Raw genomic sequence first — 24,858 nt, forward strand, 5'->3', positions numbered from 1 at the left:
TTCTAAGATCTGATCATGGAGGTGAATATTTGAGTTATGATTTTGGTCTTCATTTGAAACAACGCGGAATAGTTTCGCAACTCATGCTACCTAGAACACCATAGCGTAATGGTGTGTCCGAACGTCGTAACCGCACTTTATTAGATATGGTGTGATCTATGATGTCTCTTACTGATTTACCGCTATCATTTTGGGGTTATTCTTTAGAGACGGATGCATTCACGTTAAATAGGGCACCATCGAAATCCGTTGAGACGACATCATATGAACTGTGGTTTGGCAAGAAACCCAAGTTGCCGTTTCTTAAAGTTTGGGGTTGTGATGCTTATGTGAAAAAGCTTCAACCTGATAAGCTCGAACCCAAGTCGGAGAAATGTGTCTTCATAGGATACCCAAAGGAGACTGTTGGGTACACCTTCTATCACAGATCCGAAGGCAAGATATTTGTTCCTAAGAATGGATCCTTTTTGGAGGAGGAGTTTCTCTCGAAAGAAGTGAGTGGGAGGAAAGTAGAACTTGATGAGGTAACTGTACCTTCTCCCTTATTGGAAAGTAGTTCATCACAGAAATCAGTTCCAATGATTCATACACCAATTAGTGAGGAAGCTATTGATAATGATCATGAAACTTTTGATCAAGTTACTATCGAACCTCGTAGGTCAACCAGAGTAAGATCCGCACCAGAGTGGCACGGTAATCCTGTTCTGGAAGTCATGTTAGTTGACCATGATGAACCTACAAACTATGAGGAAGCGATGATGAGCCCAGATTTTGCGAAATGGCTTGAGGCCATGAAATTTGAGATGGGATCCATGTATGAGAACAAAGTGTGGACTTTGATTGACTTGCCCGATGGCCGGTAAGCCGTAGAGAATAGATGGATCTTTAAGAAGAAGACTGACGCTGACGGTAATATTACTGTCTATAAAGCTCGACTTGTTGTGAAAGGTTTTTGACAAGTTCAAGGAGTTGACTACGATGAGACCTTCTCACCCGTAGCGATGCTTAAGTCCGTCCGAATCATGTTAGCAATTTCCGCATTTTATGATTATGAAATTTGGCAAATGGATGTCAAAACTGCATTCCTTAATGGATATCTTAAAGAAGAGTTGTATATGATGCAACCATAAGGTTTTCTCGATCCAAAAGGTGTCAACAATAGTGTGCAAGCTCCAGCGATCCATTTATGGACTGGTGCAAGCATCTCGGAGTTGGAATATACGCTTTGATAGTGTGATCAAAGCATATGGTTTTATACAAACTTTTGGAGAAGCCTGTATTTACCAGAAAGTGAGTGGGAGCTCTGTAGCATTTCTAATATTATAAGTGGATCACATATTGTTGTTTGGAAATGATATAGAATTTCTGGATAGCATAAAAGGATACTTGAATAAAAGTTTTTCAATGAAAGACCTCGGTGAAGCTGCTTATATATTGGGCATCAAGATCTATAGAGATAGATCAAGACGCTTAACTTTCACAGAGCACATACCTTGATAACATTCAAAATGGATCAAGCAAAGAAAGGGTTCTTGCGTGTGTTACAAGGTGTGAAGTTGAGTCAGACTCAATGCCTGACCACTGCAGAAGATAGAGAGAAAATGAAAGTCATTCCCTATGCCTCAGCCATAGGTTCTATCATATATGCAATGATGTGTACTAGACCTGATGTGTGCCTTGCTATTAATTTAGCAGGGAGGTACCAAAGTAATCCAGGAGTGGATCACTGGACAGCGGTCAAAAACATCCTGAAATAGTTGAAAAGGACTAAGGATATGTTTCTCGTTTATGGAGGTGACAAAGAGCTCGTCGTAAACGGTTATGTCGATGCAAGCTTTGACACTGATCCGGATGACTCTAAGTCACAAACTGGATACATGTTTTTATTGAATGGTGGAGCTGTCAGTTGGTGCAGTTCTAAGTAGAGCGTTGTGGCGGGATCTACGTGTGAAGTGGAATACATAGCTGCTTTGGAAGCAGCAAATGAAGGAGCACTACAAGAAATATGTCAACTTGCGACCATCACTATTGGTCGCTGAATGGTCATTGTTTTCCATTTGCGACCTTTTTGCGACCAAAAACAGATGGTCAAAAGCTAGCGGTCGTAAGCTGAAATTGGTGACCTTCTTTGTGATATGTAAAAGGTCGTTGATTCCACGACCAAATTTTTGGTCACTAGCAACCTCCCCATGCCACATAGGGATCCAGCGTGGCAAGCTGATGTGGATAAGAATCAGCCCGGTCCAATTTGGTGTTTTACATGGGTCGAGCCCAACAATTCAGCCTATTTGTGTTTTTTCTGTCAATTTTTGGTTGGTTCATCGGCCAAGCCCAATATTGCAGCCTTTTTTTGTTGGGCCATGGCCCTCTTTCCATCAATTGATTTTCTATTTTTCAATCATTTCATTTTAGAGCTAGTCCCACTAGTCAAATGGGTCCCACATGTCAAAAATGTCAAATTTTCTCAGATTATATTCATAAGTGGGACATAAATTGGTCCCGCTGGTCAAGTTTCCATTTCACATCTTTTTAACATACATAATCACTATTTCAAATAGGACGGGACAAATATAATTCATCAAATAACACTACATTAGTCTTTTACAATCTGTTACAATATTACAATTTACAGTCTACTACAGAACCAAAAAACTCTTTGCTAAGTAGGGCTTCACTGATTCGCACTTGGCTTCACGGCTTCACACTCCAAAAAAATTAGGCTTGGAGCTCCTGTAAAAGAGTGAACAACTTCAATATTAGTGTACTACTGCTAAGGCCAGAACCGAACAATTCGATATTACAATAGAAAGAAGTCCCAGGTTCATCAAGCACAACAAAACAACAGTGTGACTGAAAACAAAAGAGGTCTCAGGTTTAGACTGAAAAGGAAGAGCTAGTTATGCATGATGTCCCAGGTTTAAAGAAAAGATCAAGACCACAATTTTAACAAGAGATATATAGTCAATCCAATTGAACAAAGGCTGGACAGTAGCATTATGAGTATTTAAGTGGAGATGTAGCAGACAATCAAATGAATATATTGTGGAGACTAAGATGACATTCAATCATCCGGTAGCAAAACAAGCTTACTAGCTATCTAGTACACTAGAATGTGACCATCCAACATGCACACACGCATCATGCAGGAACATATATGAACATTTTCTGTAAGGGGGACATCAAGACCTTGTTTTGGAAGGACTAAAGAGCACTTGAAGGAATTCTAGTCATCAAGTGCTTCTTCACCATCAGGCTCATTTGTTGCCGCTGCTCATCCTCCTACTCCATCTACATGGACAAGAGCAAGTTAGTTGTTTGCATGGCATTCACTTAATAAAACTGCATGTATATTCATCTACATTACTTCTTCGGTATAGTATAGTACAAAGGATGGATGGTTTGAGTTCAAATGTTTGCTTGCACGTGTACTACTCATATACTTAGGCACATGGAAAATCAACTACAAGCAGGAACACGATGAGCCAGAACAAGCTAGTAAGACACTAGAAGTAGAGCAGCCATAATATGAAGCAAACAGAGGAATCACAAGGTAATTCTACTAATTTCATTGAAAGAATAGTGGCAATTTAGGCAGTGTGCTAGATGAGGTACAAACTGAATACTAGTACAGATTAAAGCAGGTTGAATGTTGAGCGGCCCATATAATATGATGGTAAGAAAATGGTAGCATCAAACAGATTGACAGCGAGAATTTCTCATCTTGGTCACAAGCTAGCACCCATGCCAAGAGAAGGGACCTAAGCTAGCACACAAGCCAAGAGACATACTACTAGTAAATTGTTGTTATGGGTGAGGCAAGAGCACAGGTGGTGCTGCTAGAGAGGGAATTATGGGCAATCGGAATAAATTAACAGAGTTTGTCCATGGACTGTCACAGGCAGTAACATAGCACTAGTGCTCTCGTGCTTGAGCAAGAAGAATATATATAATACACAGGCAGCAGAGTTGGTGCTAATAGAATACAGCAGCAGTGAGTAGTAGTAATTAAGAGGCAGCAGACTTGGTGCTAATAGAATACAGGAGAAGTGAGTAGCATAGTAATTAACAAAGAGAGCAGAGACGGATTGAGAGAAGGGATCTTCCCTGTCAAGAAACAAATCATGCAATCATGCCAACATAATTAAGCGAAGAGACAAACAACAGCCTAGTAAGTGGGGAACAGTATACGACGGAGCCGTGTGCGCCTGGACTCCATGTCTGAAGGAGCATGGAACGCGGTGTCAGCATTCCCCTTCTGCCTCTCACTGCCAATTGGTGCCTGCCAAATAAATTCAAATCCTTGAGTTGACAGTTACCCATGTTGCTCAGTTTCTTGGTTCAAACAAGCTAAGGTAAAACCATCTGAACTATGTAAGCCTGAATTATGTAAGTTCAACCTTTAACAGATACATCTCCCAGACTAACCAAGGATTTAAGTTCTTATTTCAGCCAGATTATCTATACAAGGTAGCTGCAGTGGTTCATTTTAATCTTGAACCAGTTAACAGTTTCAATATAGTCTTTCAGTAAGGAGAAGCTAGTGAAGTACAGCAATGAGCAATCACCTCCATGGCTACCACATTCCATAATACTAGTTGCTTTACTGAGATGCTGGTGTAGCTAATCTCTGGTGGAAGCATTACACCTCAAAGGATACTTCAGCAAACAAAGAACAGGATGGACTAGAATTCCTAATTGAATATTCACGAATTCAACACCATCATGAAGCTAATTGAGCACTTGTACATGAACAATGCACTTGCACATGGCGAAAGCTGATGATGCGAGAGCTTACGGTAAGATGTAGCTCCTGACGAGCAGGAAGTAGATTGTCCAGAACTACCTTTCATTCATGGCTGGCAGCTGTTCAGTCTACTGGTGCCCATTGGCCTACCACGTTCAGCACTTCTTTTCCTCTGTGGAGTAAGGACGACCAATGCATCACAGAATAGTTCTACATCACGTACACATCATGCTTGGAAGTAGCCCATAGGATGTTCCTCAGCTGCACATGTACAAGTATACGGGCAGTGTGTTCGTACCAGAATTCTTCTTAAAACTCTGCAGAAATACAATGATGCAAGTGAGCGCCATTTTATTCAACCACACCAAATTCTACGGCGATAACAAACAAGATCGCCTGATGGAGGACATAACAGTGAGCTTCTGTTAAAATTTCTCGGGTAATTACAACTATGTGATTCTACTGTTAATCTAGATCTCCTTCAGGTTTTCATTCATTTAATCAAACAATAGAATTCCCTGCCTGCATCCTTCAGTACTAAATGACAATTATACATGACAAGAATAGACACCAGTAAAATGGAAGACAACAAATTTTTTTGCACAATTCGTTTACACTTCAATGGTGTAGCATTCCAAAGTGCAAACTATGCCCATCAAGCCAAAAACAAATCCTATCACCACCACCGAGTTTTTGACAGCAAGGGACACTACAACATGTTCTAGGAATAGCTGCAAAATTCCACCGAGTTTTGGACAGCAAGGGCACTCACTGACGATGGTCTGGCGGTAGGCCTGCACCACGGCCCTGCCGACGACGGCGCTGCCCATGACGAGGAGCTGCCCGAGGAGCCGTCCGGCCTGCCGAACCATCGAATCAGACCATCAGCCACGCGATTAATAACAAAGGTCGAGCATGGATCAGGTCAAGAGAATGATCAAGAGGACAGCGCACGTACCATCTTGATCTGGTCCTTCTACACTCCACCCCTCTCCGGTGGCGGCGAAAACCCTAGGACGGAGTCCATGGCCAGCGGAGGGCAGCCGCAGATCCGGGGCGGAGTGAGGAAGCCCGTCCCCTGCTCGTGGTCCTCGTGTCAGATCCGGCGCGCGGTAGACGTCGCTGGCCTTGGTTCGTGGCGGAGGGCCGCCGAGGCGGCGATTGTAGGAGGCAGCGACATGGGGAGGCACGCCCACACCACCGCCGTCAACGCCGGGGCGACTAGGCGTGCACGCAGGGCCGTGCTGGCGCTGAGCAGCACCATGGATCTGAGGGGAGAGGGCGTGGCTTGGCTGTCTTGGAGGAAGAAGGGTGTCGGGTGGGCTGGTTGGTTTGGTTGGGTGGGGGAAGGGGAGGGGCGAGGGGGAGGCCATGGACGTCGGCGAGCTCCGCCAGAGGGAGGTGGCAGCGGCGATCTGGAAGGGACAAGGCTCTCTCTCTCTCTCTCTCTCTCCATCGGGCGAGACAGCGAGGAGAAGGAAGGGGATCGATGGATGGATGTGGGAAAGCAAGGAGGCGAGGGGGGGTGGATGGAAAATGACCTAGGGTTTCGGAGTTGGTGTGGAAGGGTTGAGGACGACCATTGGATCCGCGAGCATCCGACGACATATGATGCACGATCCGCGTGAGATGTCCACGGACCAATCAGAATGCAGTATGATGTTGTGACCATCTAAATAGGTCATAGTTGCCTAAAAATAATGCATTAAAATCAAGTCAGCTATTTTATGGCTTGAGAAATTCAAAAAGAAAATGGAAAACCTTCTCATTGTGTCACCAAAGTGTGAACAAGTTTTCAGAAAAAAATAACAAACATGAAAAAAGATAAATATCTTTAAAAAGGTGTCGTGAGACATGAGTTTTTTGGCAAAAAAAATCAATTTTCCATTTTTCGAGTGCCCAAAATGAGTTTTTTTGTGAAGGACCTACCATATAATTGTTGCAATATTGTACCAAATCAATTTTCTAAAATACTAGGACATATTTAATGCACAATTGACCAAATGGTTGGGGGTCAAAAGTTTTGATCCACCTCTGATGAAAAAGACAAATTTCCACCGATTCAGTAGGAAGCGGGTCAAATTTGAACTGAAGCTACCTTATGGTTTGTTCTTTATTTTTTCCAAAAATCATTTTTAGGTACATAAGTATCTATTTAATCAGAGAAACATCAAAAGTTTTCCAAGATTCAACCACTAGCTAGGAACGGTCAAACCCGCCGTTTTGACCATATTTTGAAACGGGCATAAAAAATAAAAAAAATAAAAAATTGGAAAACCTTCACATTGTGTCATTATATGTGACCAAGTTTTTAGGAAAAATAATAAACTTGTAATACGGCAATTATTTTTAAAAAGTGTTCTCACAAATGAGCTATCATGCGTGAAGATTCATGACTTTCAAGCCAATGATCAATCTTATGGCCACATTCATGGCATAGTTTGTTCAAATGATCTCATATTTTGCACAAGGGTGCATATTGGAATGGCAAACAATGTTGCCTAAGTGAGTTTCATTTTCTTTGGACGAAAATTCAATTTTCCATTTTTCGAGTGCCCAAAATGAGTTTTTTTTGTGAAGGACCTACCATATATTTGTTGCCAAATTGTACCAAATCAATTTTCTAAAATACTAGGCCATATTTAATGCACAATTGACCAAATGGTTGGGTGTCAAAAGTTTTGATCAATCTCTGAAAAAGACAAATTCCCGCCGATTCAGTAGGAAGCGGGTCAAATTTGAACTGCACCCGCCTTATGGTTTGTTCTTTATTTTTTCCAAAAATCATTTATAGGTACATAAGTATCTATTTAATCAGAGAAACATCAAAAGTTTTCCAAGATTCAACCACTAAATAGGAACGGTCAAGCCCACCCTTTTGACCGCATTTTGAAATGGGCATAAAAAATTCAAATAAAAAATAAAAAATTGGAAAACCTTTGCATTGTGTCATTATATGTGACCAAATTTCCAGGAAAAATAATAAACTTGTAATATAGCAATTATTTTAAAAAAGTGTTCTCAGAAATGAGCTATCATGCGTGAAGATTCATGGCTTTCAAGCCGAATGATCAATCTTATGGCCACATTCATGGCATAGTTTGTTCAAATGATCTAATATTGTGCACAAGGGTGCATATTGGAATGGCAAACAATGTTGCCTAAGGGAGTTTTCATTTTCTTTGGACGAAAAATCAATTTTCCATTTTTCGAGTGCCCCAAATGAGTTTTTTTGTGAAGGACCTACCATATATTTGTTGCAAAATGGGACCAGGTCATTTTTATAATATGTAAGGCCATATTTAATGTACAATTGACAAAATGGTTGGTCATCAAAAGTACCTATACACCTCTGCTGAAAAAGATAAATTTCCGCCCATTCAGTAGGAAGCGGGTCAAATTTGAACTGTAGCTGCCTCATAGTTTGCTCTTTATTTTTTCCAAAAATCATTTATAGGTACATAAGTATCTATTTAATCAGAAATACATGGTTTGGTGGCAATACGTTGAGGTTTCGATGGTGGCCCAGTGCCCCAACTCCAAATCGTGTAGACTCGCATGCCCGCCGCATGGTCACCGCGTGACCGTGGTGTTGCCACGCGTTCCGGGCGGCCTAGGCATGTCTAGTGGGTTGGGCACTCCCCTGATAGGTGTCAGGAAGAAGAAGGCAATAGAAGAATCTCACGAGGAGACTGAACTGAGCTCAAACATGAATTAGCACCGAAGTGTTTGATTAGTGGTACGGGAAATGCGCATGGCCAATGGGCCTGAGTTTTGGCTGAGGATGATCATCTACTAAGGACACTATCTTGGAAAATTTGCAGCTCAAATGGAGGAGCCTACGTGTCACTTGCTTTGCAACGTACCACACTGGACAGAAATATGAATGTTGAAGCCACACTCACATGTATTGTTAGATGGGGCTCAAATTTTGTGGAGAGCTATGATTTGGGAATATAGAAGCTTTTGCAAAAATTCAGCTCATTAGGATATGCCTAGCTAGTACTTCCTTCACAACAGTTCGAGTTGAACAAAAACTTTGGAAATTTGTCGTGGAAGATTTACCAAGAAAATGGAGTTGAATATTGTCATGAGGCAAAAGAATGCCCAATTTTTTGGGGCGAATTTTGGGAATGACAGAAATATAGGTTGTTTCACAACCTAGGGCAAAAATTGAAACATGGACATGACACATAGGCAAAACTGATGAGGTGGCGCCTAGTCATAGCAATCCACCACAATTTACAAGGTTATGACCATCTATATTGGTCGTGATCAGCTAGAAATAAGGCAGCAGATCAGTGTTATCTGCTTTATGACCATTTCGTGCAAGGGAATTACGACCATTATGGCCAAAATGGTCGATATAGTTGAGGGTTTGGAGCCCCCCGAGCAGCTTTTGACCAATTGGTCTCAAATGGTCGTAGATCTATAACCAATTCTTCCAGGGTCACTGAAATAAGGTCACTAGTTGCCATATTTCTTGTAGTGGAGTCTGGATGAAGGAGTTCATATCCGATCTAGGTGTAATACCTAGTGCACCGGGTCCAATGAAAATCTTTTGTGACAATACTGGTGCAATTGCCTTGGCAAAGGAATCCAGATTTCACAAGGGAACCAACCACATCAAGAGACGCTTCAATTCCATCTGCGATCAAGTCAAGGAGGGAGACATAGAGATTTGCAAGATACATATGGATCTGAATGTTGCAGACCCGTTGACTAAGCCTCTCTCATGAGTAAAACATGATCAGCATCAAGACTCCATGTGTCGTGGAATTGTCACGACAAATGTCCTTGTCAAAGGACTTAGTCGTGGAGCCATCGCTACGGGTTAGTGTAAAGGGGTTTAGAGCGGACAAAGGACACGAGAGTTTATACTGGTTCGGCCCCTTACGATGAAGGTAAAAGCCTACTCCAGTTGTGATGGTATTGCTAGGGTTTCGATGACAGGGAGTGAATCTGCTTTGCTTGGCTCTCGAGTTGTTGTGTGTTGTCCCTAAACCGCCGCCGGGTCATCCCTTTATATACATAGGTCGACGCCCGCCGGTTTACAGAGTCCCGAGGCCGGATCATAAATGTCTCCGGCTCGGTCTCTACTCCTAACTTATCATACAAGTATACATCAGTATCGGTTCATGTCTACAAGCCTTAATCCGCCTTTGGGCCTTGGGACTTCATGAAGCGCCATCATACATGTCTTCATGGGCTTCAAATAAGATGATCATCATAAGGATAACCCGGCCTCTCCTGGCCGGTTTATGTCCAGTAGTAATATCCCCAACATTAGGCCCCAGATTGATTTGAACTTGTTCATGTCAATCTTCAACATTTAGAAGAATTCCTCCCTTTGCATCTTCGCATAGATCTTGTAAACCGCCGTGATGTCATCCTCCAGATTTGTAATAAACCACTGTGATGTCACCTATTCATTTAAAGCCGAAGATACCCTTTCATTAATGAGCACCCAGCAATCGAAACGACAATCTCGTTATATATCCATTATTTGGGCTCCTCGATTCCCGCGCCTGTCGCTTATCTTTTTACCCTTATAAATAGGGCTAAGGACCCCTTTCCCTTTCTTTCCTTTGCCTTTCCATCTCTTCTTCCTCCTCGTGACGCCCCTGCACCCGAGCGCCGCCATCGTCATCGAGCTTCACCTCTGCCTCACCGTTGGCCGCTGCATCAACCTGATCGCACTAGAGAGACGCGGCACACCTCCGCTGCTTCAACAGCTGCTGTAAGTTCTTCCCTCTTTCCTTTGTATATCCATTTAGGGTTCATACGGGTTCATGGCGCTCTCTTCGTGTTCTTCGTCAGTCCATAGATAGCAGACCTCAAGCTTGACTCGTTTCATGTAGTAGCTATGGTAGTCCTTATCTCGGTCATTAAACCAAGCTTTAAACACATAAGAACTTGATCTGGACCTTTTGTGAACTGCTTCAGGACTAAACTTTTTAGGTCTAAACCTTCTTTCTTTTCCTGACTTGTGGTAGATCCAAAATTCCAACGCAATCTTGTGAAACCTGTTTTTCCTCACTTAGTCATTTTTACCTTAGATCTGCACCTTCCTTATCTGCGTAGGCGGTTTATCCTTGTAGAAAGTAATCTGTCATATGCCAGTAGTCCCCTTGTAAACCGCTCATCGCTTTAGCATTTATAAACGCTTTGTCGTAGGTGGTTTATAACTTCCTCCGGTTTAACAATTCTACAAGCTTGAATTCCTTTTTTTCTCAACCTGTTACACTTTATGCGTTGTCATTTATGAATCATAAACCGGCAGTAACCTTTTCCAGCTCTTCACTTGCAATGGCCAAACAATTCTATTACTGTAACTAGGTCCCTTCCTGGGTTACTGAGGAGCAACTGAATGGATGTGTCAAAATTGGCACTTTACCAAAGAAGAATGAAATCCAGTGGCAGTTCTCGGTCCAAAAAATCCTCCTACCCCCAGAGATGGCGAAGTAGTAGTGTTTGCTGATCATATAGGCCGTGGTTTTAAACTGCCTGGATCCAAGTTTTTCCGGGATGTACTAGCCAGCTTTCAGATCCACCCTCAAGACATTGGACCCAACTCTGTATCTAATATCTGCAAATTTTAGGTGTTTTGTGAAGCCTATCTACAAGAAGAGCCAACTGTCGAGCGGTTCCAGGATTTCTTCCACTTAAACCGTCGCACTGAATTCATAGACGGGCCTAATACTGAACTCGGTGGCATCTCCATTCAGAAAAGGAAGGATGTTAGCTTTCCTCATGCCAGACTTCATAGTCAGCCAAAGGATTGGAATCAGACTTGGTTCTATTGCAAGGACACTTCTCCTGAAGATGAGAACCCTCTGCCGGGTTACCGTGCTCACCGGCTTAGCAACACTCATCCGCTTCCGCAACGACTAAGTGCCAAGGAACGGGCCTCGTATGCACCACAACTCGCCAAGCTTAGAGCTTTCATGGCCAACGGTTTGACATGTGTGGACTTTGTTCGTTGCTGGCTATCCTAGAGTATCCTGCCGTTAAGTCATCACTCCGGTTTAATGTGCGAGTACACCGGTGACGTAAAAGACTCCCAACGTCATATTGACATTCTGCTAACAGATGATGAAGTTACTGAGTCTGTCAAGAAAGTGCTGAATGAACCGGAAGCTGTCTGTAGCAAGACCGGGCTAAGTCCCTTTTATACACAGAACAAACCGCCCGCTGTAAGAGTTGTTTTGCTTCCGCTTTATACTTGATATTTTTGAACTATGCAACTTTTAATATCCTCTGCTCATTTTTTAAATAGGGTGATGATCCGTTCTGGAAAAAGAAACCTCGGGAGAAAACGGTTAAGGCTCCTCGTCGAAAAACGAAGGCGGTCAAGAAATCTACTAAGAGGAAAGCAACTGAGCCAATCGGTTTAGAGCTTGATGACGACCCTGATGAACCAAATGCAGAGGTAGAATTTGATTCTCTTGGTTCACTTTTCATACACCTCATTGACAATGATATTTATCAGGATGACGCCGAGGGCAGCCAAGCTGACGACGCAGAGGTGATTATCCTTCCCTCCGGTTCAGATCCTCTGCCAACACAAAAAATCCGTCAAGCAATCCGGAAAGTAAGATTTTCTCACCCCCTAGGTTACTTGGACCCAAACTTTCTTTTGAAGAAGCAGCAACATGAAACTCTCCGCACAACCCATCATAGCGGCCAAGTAATCACTTCCACCGGTCTACCAAATACTCTGGTTCGGAAGCGCCAATCCGAGGTTTCAAATACTTCCAATACTTCTTACCCCAAGGCGGGTTATTTCCGACAGCCTCTTAATCCATCCGATTCGAATTATCAGGGAACACCACCTTCATCATCCGGCGAATCAACTGCGACACAGCTTCCGCCCCTCAAGACCGTCCCCGGGTAAATGTCTTAAGCTGTCTCTTTTTGATGATTTATGATTATGTGCTGTCGGATTTCGGGTTCCGGCAGACCCTTGAGGTTCGAACACAGGGGTGCGCACGGAGAACTCTCCCCTACCGATCTACGTCCAATCTCCTCGCGTGATCTAAGCTGGAAACAACGAACAACACAAGGGACACGAGGTTTATACTGGTTTGGGCCACCGTTGTGGTGTAATACCCTACTCCAGTGTGTGGCGTGGTGGATTGCCTCAGGGGCTGATGATGAACAGTACAAGGGAAGAACAGCCACGCGACAGGTGTTCTTGAGCTGGTGCGATGAACTGCTTGGGTGAGTTCGGTCGCCTCTCCCTCTCTCTGCTAGGGCTCTATCAGATCTCTAGATGTCCCTCTACTCTGTGGTGGCTAGCTCTATTTATAGTGGCCCTGGGCCTCTCCCCCAAATAATGAGTGGGAAGGGCGCAAACAATTGGCCATTTTGAAGGGGAACATCTAGTACAAGTTATCCTGACCAAAGGTGGTCTTCGGCTGCCAAAAGCACTGGTGATGACGCCGTCTTGGGCTCCGCGGTGACCTCCGTCCTGCCGCTCTGTTGGTCTTGGTCTCGTTGCACCGGAATGGTAACCTTTGCCCGATGCCTTGGCCTGTGCTTGCGCCCTTTGCACCAAAGGGGAAACAAGGACACTGCGCAGGCCGGCACCCGCCTGGCACCTGCCTGGTCTCGGTCGTCATGGCTTGCGTCACGGGCTCCTCGCGAGGTACCCCTGCCTTGATCTCTCCGCATCCTCGCGAGCCTGCCTGATGAGGCTGCCTCTGAGGAAGCTTCCGGTCGTCCGCCCCCCGAGGCTTGGCCCCTCGCGAGGGTCTTGAGCTTGAGCTGAAGAAGATGGGCTGCGCTGGGCCCCCACTTGAGCCACGCTGCAGGCCGCAGGCAGGCAAGTCTGGGGACCCCCGTTCCCAGAACGCCGACAGTAGCCCCCGGGCCCAAGGTGCGCCCGATTGGACGTGGGCTTCTGCGCTTCCCCACGACGCCTCGGCGGCTGCACGACTTGACAGGTCCCTGCATGCAGAGAGACCAGTCATGATTACCTGCGATCGTGGTTCTCAGCGGTTGACCTCCTCCGGCTATAAGTACGGGGTTGTGTGAGCCCCTTCAGCCCATCCCTTCTTGCTGCTACTTTTCTTCTTCTTGGCTACTCGTCATTCCCATGGCTCCAAAGAGATTCTCGGCCGCGGAGAAAGGAAAGGCCCGCCAGGCAGGGCCCGACTCCCTCCCCCCCGACCAAGCGCGGCCGAGGACGCCCTCGCATGTATTCCACGGTCCTCGTAGTGGCTTCTCACGGCCACGGAGGCGGTTCCCTGCGCGGTGGTGAGCGCCCGGTTACTGATGGGGGCCACACCGTGGCTGTGCACCCCCCTAGGCCACGCTTCCGCTCTACGGAGGTGCTGCCGGAGTTCGTCATGTGGTCGGCGGACCCAACCAGCACCCGGTACCAGCTTCCTCGTTTCTTCGTAGGTGAACTACCGGCCAGCGCTCGGTGCGGCCTCTGGCTCCAGGCATACGGCTGCTGCAGCAGGGCCTCCTGGGCTTCGCTGGAGGTCTCCGTTTCTGGGAATGGGGCCCTGACCCGCGGCTGGCAAATGTTTGCCCGCGTGCGCAGCCTGGGCCGGCGGTGCACCCTGTACTTCAAGTTTGATGGTGACGCCACCCTCTACGTGAGGGTGTTCGGGGAAGACGGTCGCCGTGCTGGGTGCTGCCCCGAAGACGATGACCGTGGCCGCTTTCCCAGCCCCGGCACTGACCAGGATGAAGACGGCGACAGACGTACAGGCGGCAGTGCTCGGGGTTCCCTAAGCTTCGGCGACTCCCTCTCAGGCAGCAGCTCCTCCAGCGGTGGCCGCGACCAGCCTCCGCGCCGTCGCGCCTGCCTGGGTGAAGGTAGCGGGTCAGCCCGCCATCGCGCCCCAGTGAAGCGAGAGGAGGGATCCGCCTGAGCCCCAGGAGCAGCTCGAACCCTCGCTGTGGGTTGGTGCAGGACGAATCGCGCCCATTTTGTTTTCCTTCTTTTCCTATGCAGAAATAGAAGGTAATATAGGCCCCGCGGGGGCGTGTTAGAACTGGTGCTGTTAACCATCGCGCTGCTTCCTCTATTTCTGCGTTGTGTTTCCACGCCGTGCACCCGTGTGCGAGAATTATTTTAGCTCGGTGGGGCTTGACGCGGTACTTGCCTCCCGAGGCCGTGGCCCCACCTTGCGCTTCGTGCCCTGCAAGGATTAGTAGGAGGGGTAACTTTCGGTCTCGGTTGTGGGGGCGATCGGCCCAGGTCCTGCGCTCGTGTCGCGATGCCCATGGGGCACGGACTGGGAGGGGTGATCCCGCAGAGGACTCGAATAGGAAAGCTCCAAACGATCGGGGCAGAAAACACTCGCGAGGGCGCCCACGAACCTCCCTCGCGAGACTTGTGTGAGAGAAAACGAGGCAAGCAAGTGAAAAAGATAAAGAGTCACAAGCCAGGAATGTCAACAGCTTCAATAAAACTTCAAACGGGAATAAACGAGTCAACTGCAGAAAGCAAATGAAAAAGCCGCGTTCGGCACCTATTCTAGTCTTCGACGTCTTCTCGCCAGCGCGGAGCTAAGTGCTGCCACTGGGCGTGGGCGGGAGCCCCCGAGGCCCGAGGGAGGCACTTCAGAGACTCCGGGGTGTGTACATCCCCACTCATTATTACGTGAGAGTGTCACAGGCGGCGAGCTTCACAGGCACCGGGCCTTTCCCAAAACGCGGCAGCTTCATAGGCACCGGGCCTTTCCCAAAACGCGGCAGCTTCACAGGCATTTGCCTTCTTCACAGGCATCGGGCCTTTCCCAAAACACGGCAGCTTCATAAGCATTTGCCTTCTTCACAGGCACCAGGCCTTTCCCAAAACACGGCAGCTTCACAGGCATTTGCCTTCTTCATAGGCACCGGGCCTTTCCTAGGTGCTAGGCCTCGCTCAGGGATAGAACCTCCGGAGATGTTGAATGTTCCACACGTTCTGGCTGGGTACCCCCTCTGTGGTCTCCAAGCGCGCGGAGCCAGGCCTGGAGACATGAACAACCTTGAATGGGCCCTCCCACATGGGAGAGAGCTTGTGCAGCCCCTCCCTGGAGAGAACCCGTCTGAGTACAAGATCCCCTACCTCAAGAGTTCTGGGGCGGATGTTGCGGCAGTGGTATCGTCGCAGCACCTGTTGATACCTTGCCGCTCGCAGCGCGGCTTATCGGCGGCGTTCCTCCCCCAGCACGAGATCCATCCCCCGCATGGCGTCCTGCTGCGTCTCGTCGAACGCCAGGACCCGTGTGGAGCGACGCCTGACCTCGTGAGGGAGAACAACCTCTGCTCCGTAGACGAGGAAGAACGGGGTCTCACCAGTCAGCTTGGTCGCAGTTGTGCGGATTGACCACAGCACGGACTGGAGCTCGTCGTACCAGCCCCTGCCACAGGCCTCCAGCTTCTTCTTAAAGGTCCTGGCTTTGAGGCCCCTCAGGACCTCCGCATTGGCTCGCTTGGCCTGGCCGTTGCTCCGGGGGTGTGCTACCGAAGCGTAGCATATCTGCGTTCCAAGGTTAGCACAGTACGTTTTGAAGAGATTACTGGTGAATTGCGAACCGTTGTCGGTGATGATGCGGTTGGGCACCCCAAATTGGCTCACGAGGCCCTTGATGAACTTGACAGCGGAGCCTGCCGGGATTGTGCGGACGGCTTCCACCTCAGCTCACTTAGTGAACTTGTCCACAGCGACGTAGAGGTAGCGATAGCCCCCTGGCGCCCGAGGAAACGGGCCCAGAATGTCCAGCCCCCAAACTGCGAACGGCCATGAGAGGGGTATAGTCTGTAGACCCCCCGCAGGCTGATGGATCTGCTTAGCGTGAAACTAGCAGGCCTCGCAAGCCCTCACCAGCTCAACGGCGTCGGTGAGCGATGTGGGCCAGTAGAATCCACTACGGAATGCCTTTCCGACGAGGGTTCGTGACGACGAGTGGTGCCCGCAGTCTCTGCCGTGTATGTCCGCTAGTAGCTCCTTCCCTTGCTCTTGGGAGATGCAACATAGGGACACGTCATTTGGTCGCTTGCAATAGAGCTCTCCGTCCTTGATGCAATAAGCTGTGGCCTGCCTCACCACATGCTCCGCTTCCCCCTCGTCCTCCGGCAGGGTCCCTTGCATCAGGTAGTTCTTGAGCTCCGGGATCCAACACCCTTCCTGAGGCTTTAACGCCTGGAGCAGGCATGCCCCTGAGGCCGGGCCGTAGACCGGGCTCCTGAGGCAGGCGGCTGAGGGAGCTCCTCCCTCAGTTGCGCCGTGCTCGACAGTGACGGCACCGCCGAGGGTTTGAAGAGCCGCTCCTTGAAGACGCCAGGCTCCTGAGGCAGCCGCCGAGATGCCCTCTTGGCAATGTCATCAGCTTCCTAATTGGTGCCCTGGGGTACGTGTTGCAACTCCAGCCCCCAGAACTGTTTCTCCATCTTGCAAACCTCAACGAGGTAGGCTTCCATGTGCTCGTCCTTTGGCTCGTATATCTTGTTGGAGAAGTTGACGAGGAGCTGCGAATCGCCCTTGATGATGAGGCACTTTACCCCTAAGGCAATTGATGCCTTCAAGCCTGCTATTAGGCCTTCGTACTCCGCTATGTTGTTGGAGACCTTTTCTCTGTGCTGGAAGCATAGTTGTACGGCGTAGTAGAGTTTGTCCTGGGTAGGGGATACGAGCACTGCGCCAGCTCCCGCACCGTGTCGGGAGAACGCCCCATCGAAGTACATGACCCAGCCATCCGGTTCTTCACTTCCCCGGGAAAGTGATCGCTCTTCGCCTGCCACGAGACCCGGCGCTTCTGCCCATTCTGCCGCGAAATCCGCAAGTGCGGCTCCCTTGATGACTCTGGTCGTACTGAATTCTAGCTGAAATGCCTGTAGTTCAATGTTCCATTCAGCGACCCTCCCAGCTGAGTTGGGGCTCCTGAGTACTCTTTCCAAGGGGTATGCTGAGACGACTTTGATGGGATGGCCTTGGAAGTAGTGGTGCAACTTGCGTGAGGCCACTAGTAGCGCGAGGAGGAGTTTTTGAGGCATGGGGTATCGTGCCCTTGCGTCCCGTAGCACCGTGCTGACGAAGTACACGGGATGCTCGATGAGGTTGAGGGTGCTGATGCAGCTTGCGTCCTCCAGAGGTCGAGGCGTCTCTTGAGACGATGGAGCCCCCAGTGCTTGGTCGCCTGAAGAGGCTTCTCCTGCTCTAGGTGCGTTCTCATGCTGTGGATGTTCCTTTCCGGCTGCGGTTGCAGCCTTTGCAAGGCCCTCCCGGCTCTGCTTTACTTCATCTCGGACGCACGATGCGGCCTTGGCACAACGCTCCTCCCTGACCGCCACCAGGGCTGCGCTAGCGGAGTAGGGGGTGGCCGCAAGGTAGAGCACTAGGGGATCCCGAGGACGCGGAGCTACCATCACTGGTGGGCTGTTAAGGTACCTCTTGAGGTCTTTGAATGCCTTGTCGGCCTCTTCAGTCCATTCGAAGGGGCCCCTTTTCTTCATTAGCTTGAAGAAGGGCAGCGCCCGTTCCCCCAGCTTGTAGATGAAGCACCCTAGCGCAGTTACACGCCCGGTGAGCTTCTGCATTTCTCTGAGGGTCCTTGCCGGGCTCATGTCTTCGACTGCCTTGACCTTCTCCGGGTTGGCCTCAATGCCCCTGTGGGACACGAGGAAACGCAGGAGCTTGCCCGAGGGGACTCCAAACACGCACTTCTCCGGGTTGAGCCATAGGTCCACTTCATTGAGGCTCGCAAAGGTTTCTTCCAGGTTCTGTATCAGGGTTCTTGCCTCACGAGACTTTACCACAATGTCATCGACGTAAGCTTCAGCATTCCTCCTGAGCTGCCGGCCTAAGGCGATGTGCATCAGCCGCTGAAAGGTCGCGCCTGCGTTGCGCAACCCAAATGGCATGCACGTATAGCAGTACACTCCACACGGGGTCAGGAAAGCCGTCTTCTCCACGTCTTCTACCGCCATCTTGATCTGGTGATAGCCCGAGAAGGCATCTAGGAAGCACAATAGGTGACACTCTGCGGTGGATTCGACTATCTGGTCAATGCGGGGGAGCGGAAATGGATCCTGCGGGCAGGCCTTGTTGAGGTTGGTGAAGTCGACACACATGCGCTCCTTTCCTCCCTTTTTTGGCACAACGACCGGATTCGCCAGCCAATCAGGGTAGCGGACCTCGCGGATAACTCCTGCCGCCTCTAGCTTCCGGGTCTCTTGAACTATGAAAGCCTGTTTCTTAGTGGAATGCCGCCTTGCCTTCTGCTTCACGGGGCGCACATTGGGGCACACGTTGAGGTGATGCTCAATCACTTTCCTTGGGACCCCTGCTAACTGACCAGGTTCCCACGTGAACACCTTCTTGTTCGCATGCAGGAACCTCACCAGGGCCTCCTCCTGCTCGGGCTCGAGGTTGGCCCCTATGGTGAAGGTGGCGCCAGTGGACCCGTCCTCGTCGACTGGTACCTGCTTGGTTTCCGCCTTGTCTTGGGTGAATATATGCTTCTTTTTATCCGGTGCAGCCCCCTTGGGCTCAAGGGCGTCAGTGCTAGTGGGCTGTGCCACCGCGGCCGCCCTGAAAACATGCTGGAGCACCTGCAGCGCATCCCTTGTGTCTCCTGACACGGTGAGGACGCCGCTGCTCCCAGGCATCTTCATGAGGTTGTACGCCGGGTGAGTTGCTGCCATGAACCGAGCCAAGGCCGGATAGCTGAGGATGGCGTTGTAGGGGAGGCCAATGGGGGCGATGTCGAAGTCGATCAGCTCTGTGCGGAAGTTGTCGTAGGTGCCGGAGGTCATTGGGAAGTGGATCTGTCCCAAGGAGGCGGTGGAAACGGCTCCGACGCCCGAGAATGGACTGCTGGGTTGGAGCCGCTCCAGCAGCACGTGGAGGAGGCTGAAGGCCTCCACCGAGACCACGTTGAGGCCGGCACCACCGTCGATGAGGGTCCTGGTGACGGCCACTTGGCAGATGGTGGGGTTGCACAGCATCGGGAGCACGCCCGAACCGATGGGGTTGAAGGGGTGATCCTCTGAGTCAAAGGTTAGATCAGCCTCGGGCGCCACACAGCCCGGGGGGGCTTCTCGGCGCATGGAGGTAGTGCTGATCCGGCGGGTGAATGGCTTGACGTGATGGCTCGAGGGTGGTGCCTGGGAGAGCAACTGCTGACACCACGCTTGATGACTTGCCACCCCCAGATCATGTTTCTACTGAACAAGTAGAAGTTGATACCGCAGTGCAAGCTGATAAACCGGCAAGTCCAGTCCGTACTGATGATGGACCGTCTAGTCCGGTTAAGGCTACTGATATTCTACCAACTCCAGTAAAGGCTGCTGGTGACAAGGAAGATGAGGTTATCATTACTGGCGTTGGCCACCCCCCCCTATCCATCCTGTTGCCTTAGCAAAACATAGCGCCAAAGAAGAATGTGCTGCCATGGAGAAAGGCAAATGGAGCACCGATTTATCAAGCTATGCACACCTCAGCGCCCAGGAGCTCCATTCTGGTTTTTTAAACCGCCTGTACACAAACCGTGACTATGAAGCTGGTTTAGTGAACTTAATGAAGGAACTCTATGAGGTAATTACCAATCCTTTTCTCTCTTAAGTCCAATTGTAAGTACCAATTCCTGTAGCTCCCAAGGGCTGATTTATGATAGTAATCAAAAACCGGGACTTCATAATACCGTACTTCTGCATACTTATCCTCCAAGGGTCGGTTGATCCTTTAAAAATGAACCGTACTTTAGCATTGTGTCCTCATAACTTTCGCATGTGTAGTCCCCAAGGGCTGGTTTACCTTTCCAAGGTGAACCAGGACTTTAACCACGGTTACTTTTGGGCGGATGTACATTAGCCCCCAAGTGCCAAGAATAATGCTTGCATTATACTTGGGACTTAAAATCATTTTCTAGAATGAAGCGAGTAGGCATTAGCCCCCAAGTGCAAAGTGCATAACTTATTATATGCTTGGTACTTCAAATATATATAGCCCGTTGAAGACATGTCTGTTCTTTATAGGCTGAGCTGAGCAAAAAGGATGCCCAAACCGCTGATCTTCAAGAGAACATCAAATCTCAGCAAGCGGAGGCTTCTAAAGCCAAAGAGGAACTGACCAATCCCTTAACAGCTATGGAGAAGCTGAAGCAAAACTTCAAGAAGGAACATGCAGATTGGGACATGGAGAAGGCCGCTTTAGTACAAAAGGCCGAAGACGCAGAGGCAACCCTTAAACCGATGGTCGAAGAACTGACCAGTTTAAAGTGGCAAATAAATGCTATGACCTCTATTGTATTTGGTAAGTATCCTCATCTGATGTTTTTCAAGTCATTCTACCGTATCAATTACCGGTTTACTGATGCTTGCAATGTCACAAGGACCCGCATTACCCATCTGGGCTCTGACATGCGAATGAAACTGAAGTTAGCCTATACTTTGATAGAGCAGTTGTATTCCGGATCCCAACGGGCTATCTGCACTGCTGCTTATATAACAGGCCTCCTCCAACACTGATAAAAGAAACCATCGAGAAGCTGTCAATGATGCATGCCCGGTTGGATGAACTCAAAATATCAGCTGCAAGGTCAGGCGCGCTGACTGCGTTATTCCGTGCCAAGGCATGGATTCCAGATCTTAAACCGGCAGATACTGGTTAAGGCTATCCCGGCGTAAAGGAAGATGGCTCAGAATTCAATAATGATGATCTCTGAAGGCTGACAAGGGAACTTCGACCCATAGCGAGCAAGTTGGCGGATGAAACAGATCTATCGCATTACCAACCGGTTTATGATGCTGATCAGAAAAGATATCCTATGCCAACACATGATGTAGAAGATCTTGTTCCGCCAATTCGTAAGCACACTTATGCCCTTGACATTGATCCTTCCACCCTTATAAGTGAAGAAGCCATGTTCCAAGCTTTAACTGGAATCGATTGGACAACGATTGATTTCCAGCCACTGGGTAGAGAAGAGGAGGATGCACCGACTCAAGATGACCCTCAATCTTCAAGTCGTCCTGATGATGAATCCTGAACCGGAGGTCGGTTTAATCTGATGCAGCCTACCATTCTGACTGAAACAATTATCCTTTGTGGGCATTTAAAACGCCTAGTAATAGGCTAGTTCAAACACTTGTCTGATTATGCCATCGAGCATACTTATTTTGCTTGACACTGATAACTCGCCATGCTTTTGGGGTCTTTATTATATGCATAATCCGTAGTGGATGTATTTTAACTTGTCCCTGTATACAAGAGATTGAAGGGGTCCTGGCGGTTTACCGCTGGACGGGTCATGCTGCCCAAATATATAGCCTAGTCATACAGTCAAGGTTGTTTAAAAACAATCAGATATATAATAGAGAATACATGTTACCTTCGTTGTTTGACCCCATGACTGTTATAAAAGGCTGATAACGCCAAGCTGGAGTATAGATGACTCCTTCCAGGTTTGCCGGTTTACAATAAAACCGTACCGGGTTATGATAAACACTGGTTTTATCCATATAATACTGGTGACTTGTAGTCAAACCAGACTAGAACAATAAAGGCCTGATTATAGATGATCATGTACTAACAATTTAGCATTGTAAGCCACGCTGGGTTATCAGAAAATTCTTATGAATTTTATCAAAAGAGAAGAAACACTTTGCAAAAAATACAAGAATATGCGAGGCTTTTCATGGGATGCCAGGCCCTAAATCGAGGCTTTTCATGGGCTGTGAGGCCACTGAGTTAAACCATTTTTCAAAGCCTTTTAAGGTGGACCTCAATCTTTAACCAATCATCCTTTTAACTTTGACAAGTTCAGGGTCTATGAGATTGACTTGTCAAACGTTCGATGGGTCATACCAGGTTTACCTGGACGGAGTGGCTTACTTAAAGGGGCAGGATAACCCGGGGTTTTAGGTGAATACACCTGGCTTCCAAGCCTGGCTTGATAGCCTATTGCAAGGGTGCAGACTCTTTGTTCTTTGAGAAGCAAAGAGCCCCCAAGCAATATTTGAGCTGTGCTCGGTGGGTGCCTATGTTTGAGTTGTGCTGGTGCAACACTCTCTTTGGCCCCACAAAATTTCCTTTTGGCTTTAAGCCTATCAAGAGGTGTAGCTATGGTGTGAATACAACCAAGCCCCCTAGTGATTTCCCTTTGGCCCTAAGCCGATCAAGAGGTGTAGCTAAGGTTCAGATATGACCAAGCACCCTAGTGATTTCCTTTTATATGTGTGGCTTTACAAGCCGGATCAATAGAATTCCGCTTTGTAAACAGAAGCCTCCATGTAAACACATATGATGTAAAACAATAGAGACCCCGCTTTAGCTGAGGCTCTGGTTTATTATATTAATTATAATATATACATTGTCATAATTATGTACATAAAAAGAGCCTATGGCTCAAGTATAATAAGGCCGAAGATGAGCTATATTCCATGGCCGCTGGGTCTCCTCCTCCGATTTACGTGAGTCTTTGTGCTCTCGAACATCGATAAGTTAGTATGATCCATTGTGCAAATTTTTGCTGACCACAAAAGGCCCTTCCCAAGGTGGGGATAACTTGCGCATATCAGTCTGATCCTGGATGAGCCAGAGCACTAGATCGCCTTCTTGAAAAGTTCTAGTTTTAACCCGGCGGCTATGATAATGTCGTAGATCTTGTTGATAAATCGCCGAACGTGCCGCTGCAAGATCACGCTCCTCATCTAGTAGGTCCAATGAGTCCTGGCATGCTTTTTCATTATCAGCTTCTACATAAACCACCACACGGGGCGAGTCATGACGTATGTCACTAGGGAGAACTGCCTCTTCTCCGTAAACCATGAAGAAAGGCGTGTAACCTATAGATCTGTTTGGTGTAGTTTTGATACTCCACAACATGGAAGGTAACTCCTCCACCCAACAACCCGGTGTCCGGTTTAAAGGAACCATAAGCCGAGGTTTGACACCTCTCAAAATTTCTTGATTGGCCCTCTCTGCTTGACCATTAGATTGGGGGGAGCCATTGATGACACATCAAGCCGGATGTGCTCACGTTGACAAAATTCTTCCATAGCACCCTTGGACAGATTAGTACCATTATCCGTTATAATGCCGTGTGGAAAGCCAAACCGGAATATCACCTTTTTGATGAATTGAACTGCCATGGCCGTATCACACTTACTGACTGGCTCTGCCTCGACCCACTTGGTAAACTTATCAACCGCCACCAGCAGGTGGCTCTTCTTGTCCTTGGACCTCTTAAAGGGTCCCACCATATCGAGCCCCCAAGTTGCAAACGGCCAAGTTATTGGAATCATTCTTAATTCTTGAGCCGGAACATGAGCGCAGTGTGCAAACTTTTGACAACCATCTGTAAGTGCATCTAGTGCCCCTTAGTGATTTTGGTGTATTTAAGACTTATAGGTTAATGGACTAATGCGATTGTGAGTGTACACAGGTCTATAAGTCTATGAGGAGTTTGATATTTACAGAGAAAGTCGACCCCTAAAAATGAAGTTCTTCGACTGAAGACTTTGAATCTCTGAAGACTTTCTGAAGACTTTGAAAGTGAAGAAATTGGTGTGACCGTGAAGACTTGGTATTCATTCGAGGAACATGAAGCGCGAAGACTTTTGTTTTCGTAGTTTCATTTTCTCTTTCTTGAGTCATAGGAAACACCGTACTGTTAAAGGGGGTCGAGGAAATACTAAGGAAAAATTTCCATGTGATGCTCAACTCAAAATCCTACACCTACCAATCCCTTCGAGTGAATCCATTGGAAATCTCATACAGTTCTGTATATTTCTTCAGTGACAGAGACGAAGTTCTTATGGTCTCTGAGGAAGTTGTTCTGACTGAGGAGTTAGGAATTCGCCAGTGCGGATTGCCTACACAGTGAGGAACATGATAGCCCTGAGGAATTTGATACTCAAATTTCTGACCGTTGCTATGCTATGCGCCAGCTGTCCCAAAATATCTACTCACCTAACGCTCATATCATTGAAGGGCATTTATGTCTTATCATGTCGGGCTGCTCCCTAGGCTATAAATAGCCGCCCCCTACAACCACTAGCTGGTTGGCTGCTCCGAGAGAAACTGACACTTGTCATTTGAGAACAACCCATCCTCTGAGGACTTTGAGCGAAAATCATCAAGTGAGGAAAAACCCAAACCCAAACAC

At 47.8% G+C, this 24,858-nt stretch overlaps 1 protein-coding gene and 1 pseudogene across 1 annotated transcript; one reads left to right on the forward strand and one right to left on the reverse strand.

Annotated features, from left to right (window-relative positions):
* Positions 1–4,970: 4,970 nt before the first annotated feature.
* On the reverse strand, positions 4,971–6,117 carry LOC147964188 (uncharacterized). Its single transcript, XM_087527927.1, has 3 exons — positions 5,703–6,117; positions 5,517–5,604; positions 4,971–5,061 (listed from the first exon to the last, which is right to left on the reverse strand). Exons 1-3 carry the CDS (start codon positions 6,115–6,117, stop codon positions 4,971–4,973), a joined length of 594 nt encoding a protein of 197 aa, XP_087384053.1.
* An 8,160-nt stretch (positions 6,118–14,277) lies between these two features.
* LOC147964189 (uncharacterized) overlaps positions 14,278–24,858 on the forward strand; it is a 99,233-nt pseudogene continuing 88,652 nt past the window's right edge.

The sequence above is a fragment of the Triticum urartu genome, chromosome 6A (assembly GCF_056163025.1).
Source record: "Triticum urartu cultivar PI428250 chromosome 6A, HENAU_Tu73, whole genome shotgun sequence".
NCBI classification, from domain to species: Eukaryota; Viridiplantae; Streptophyta; class Magnoliopsida; order Poales; family Poaceae; genus Triticum; species Triticum urartu.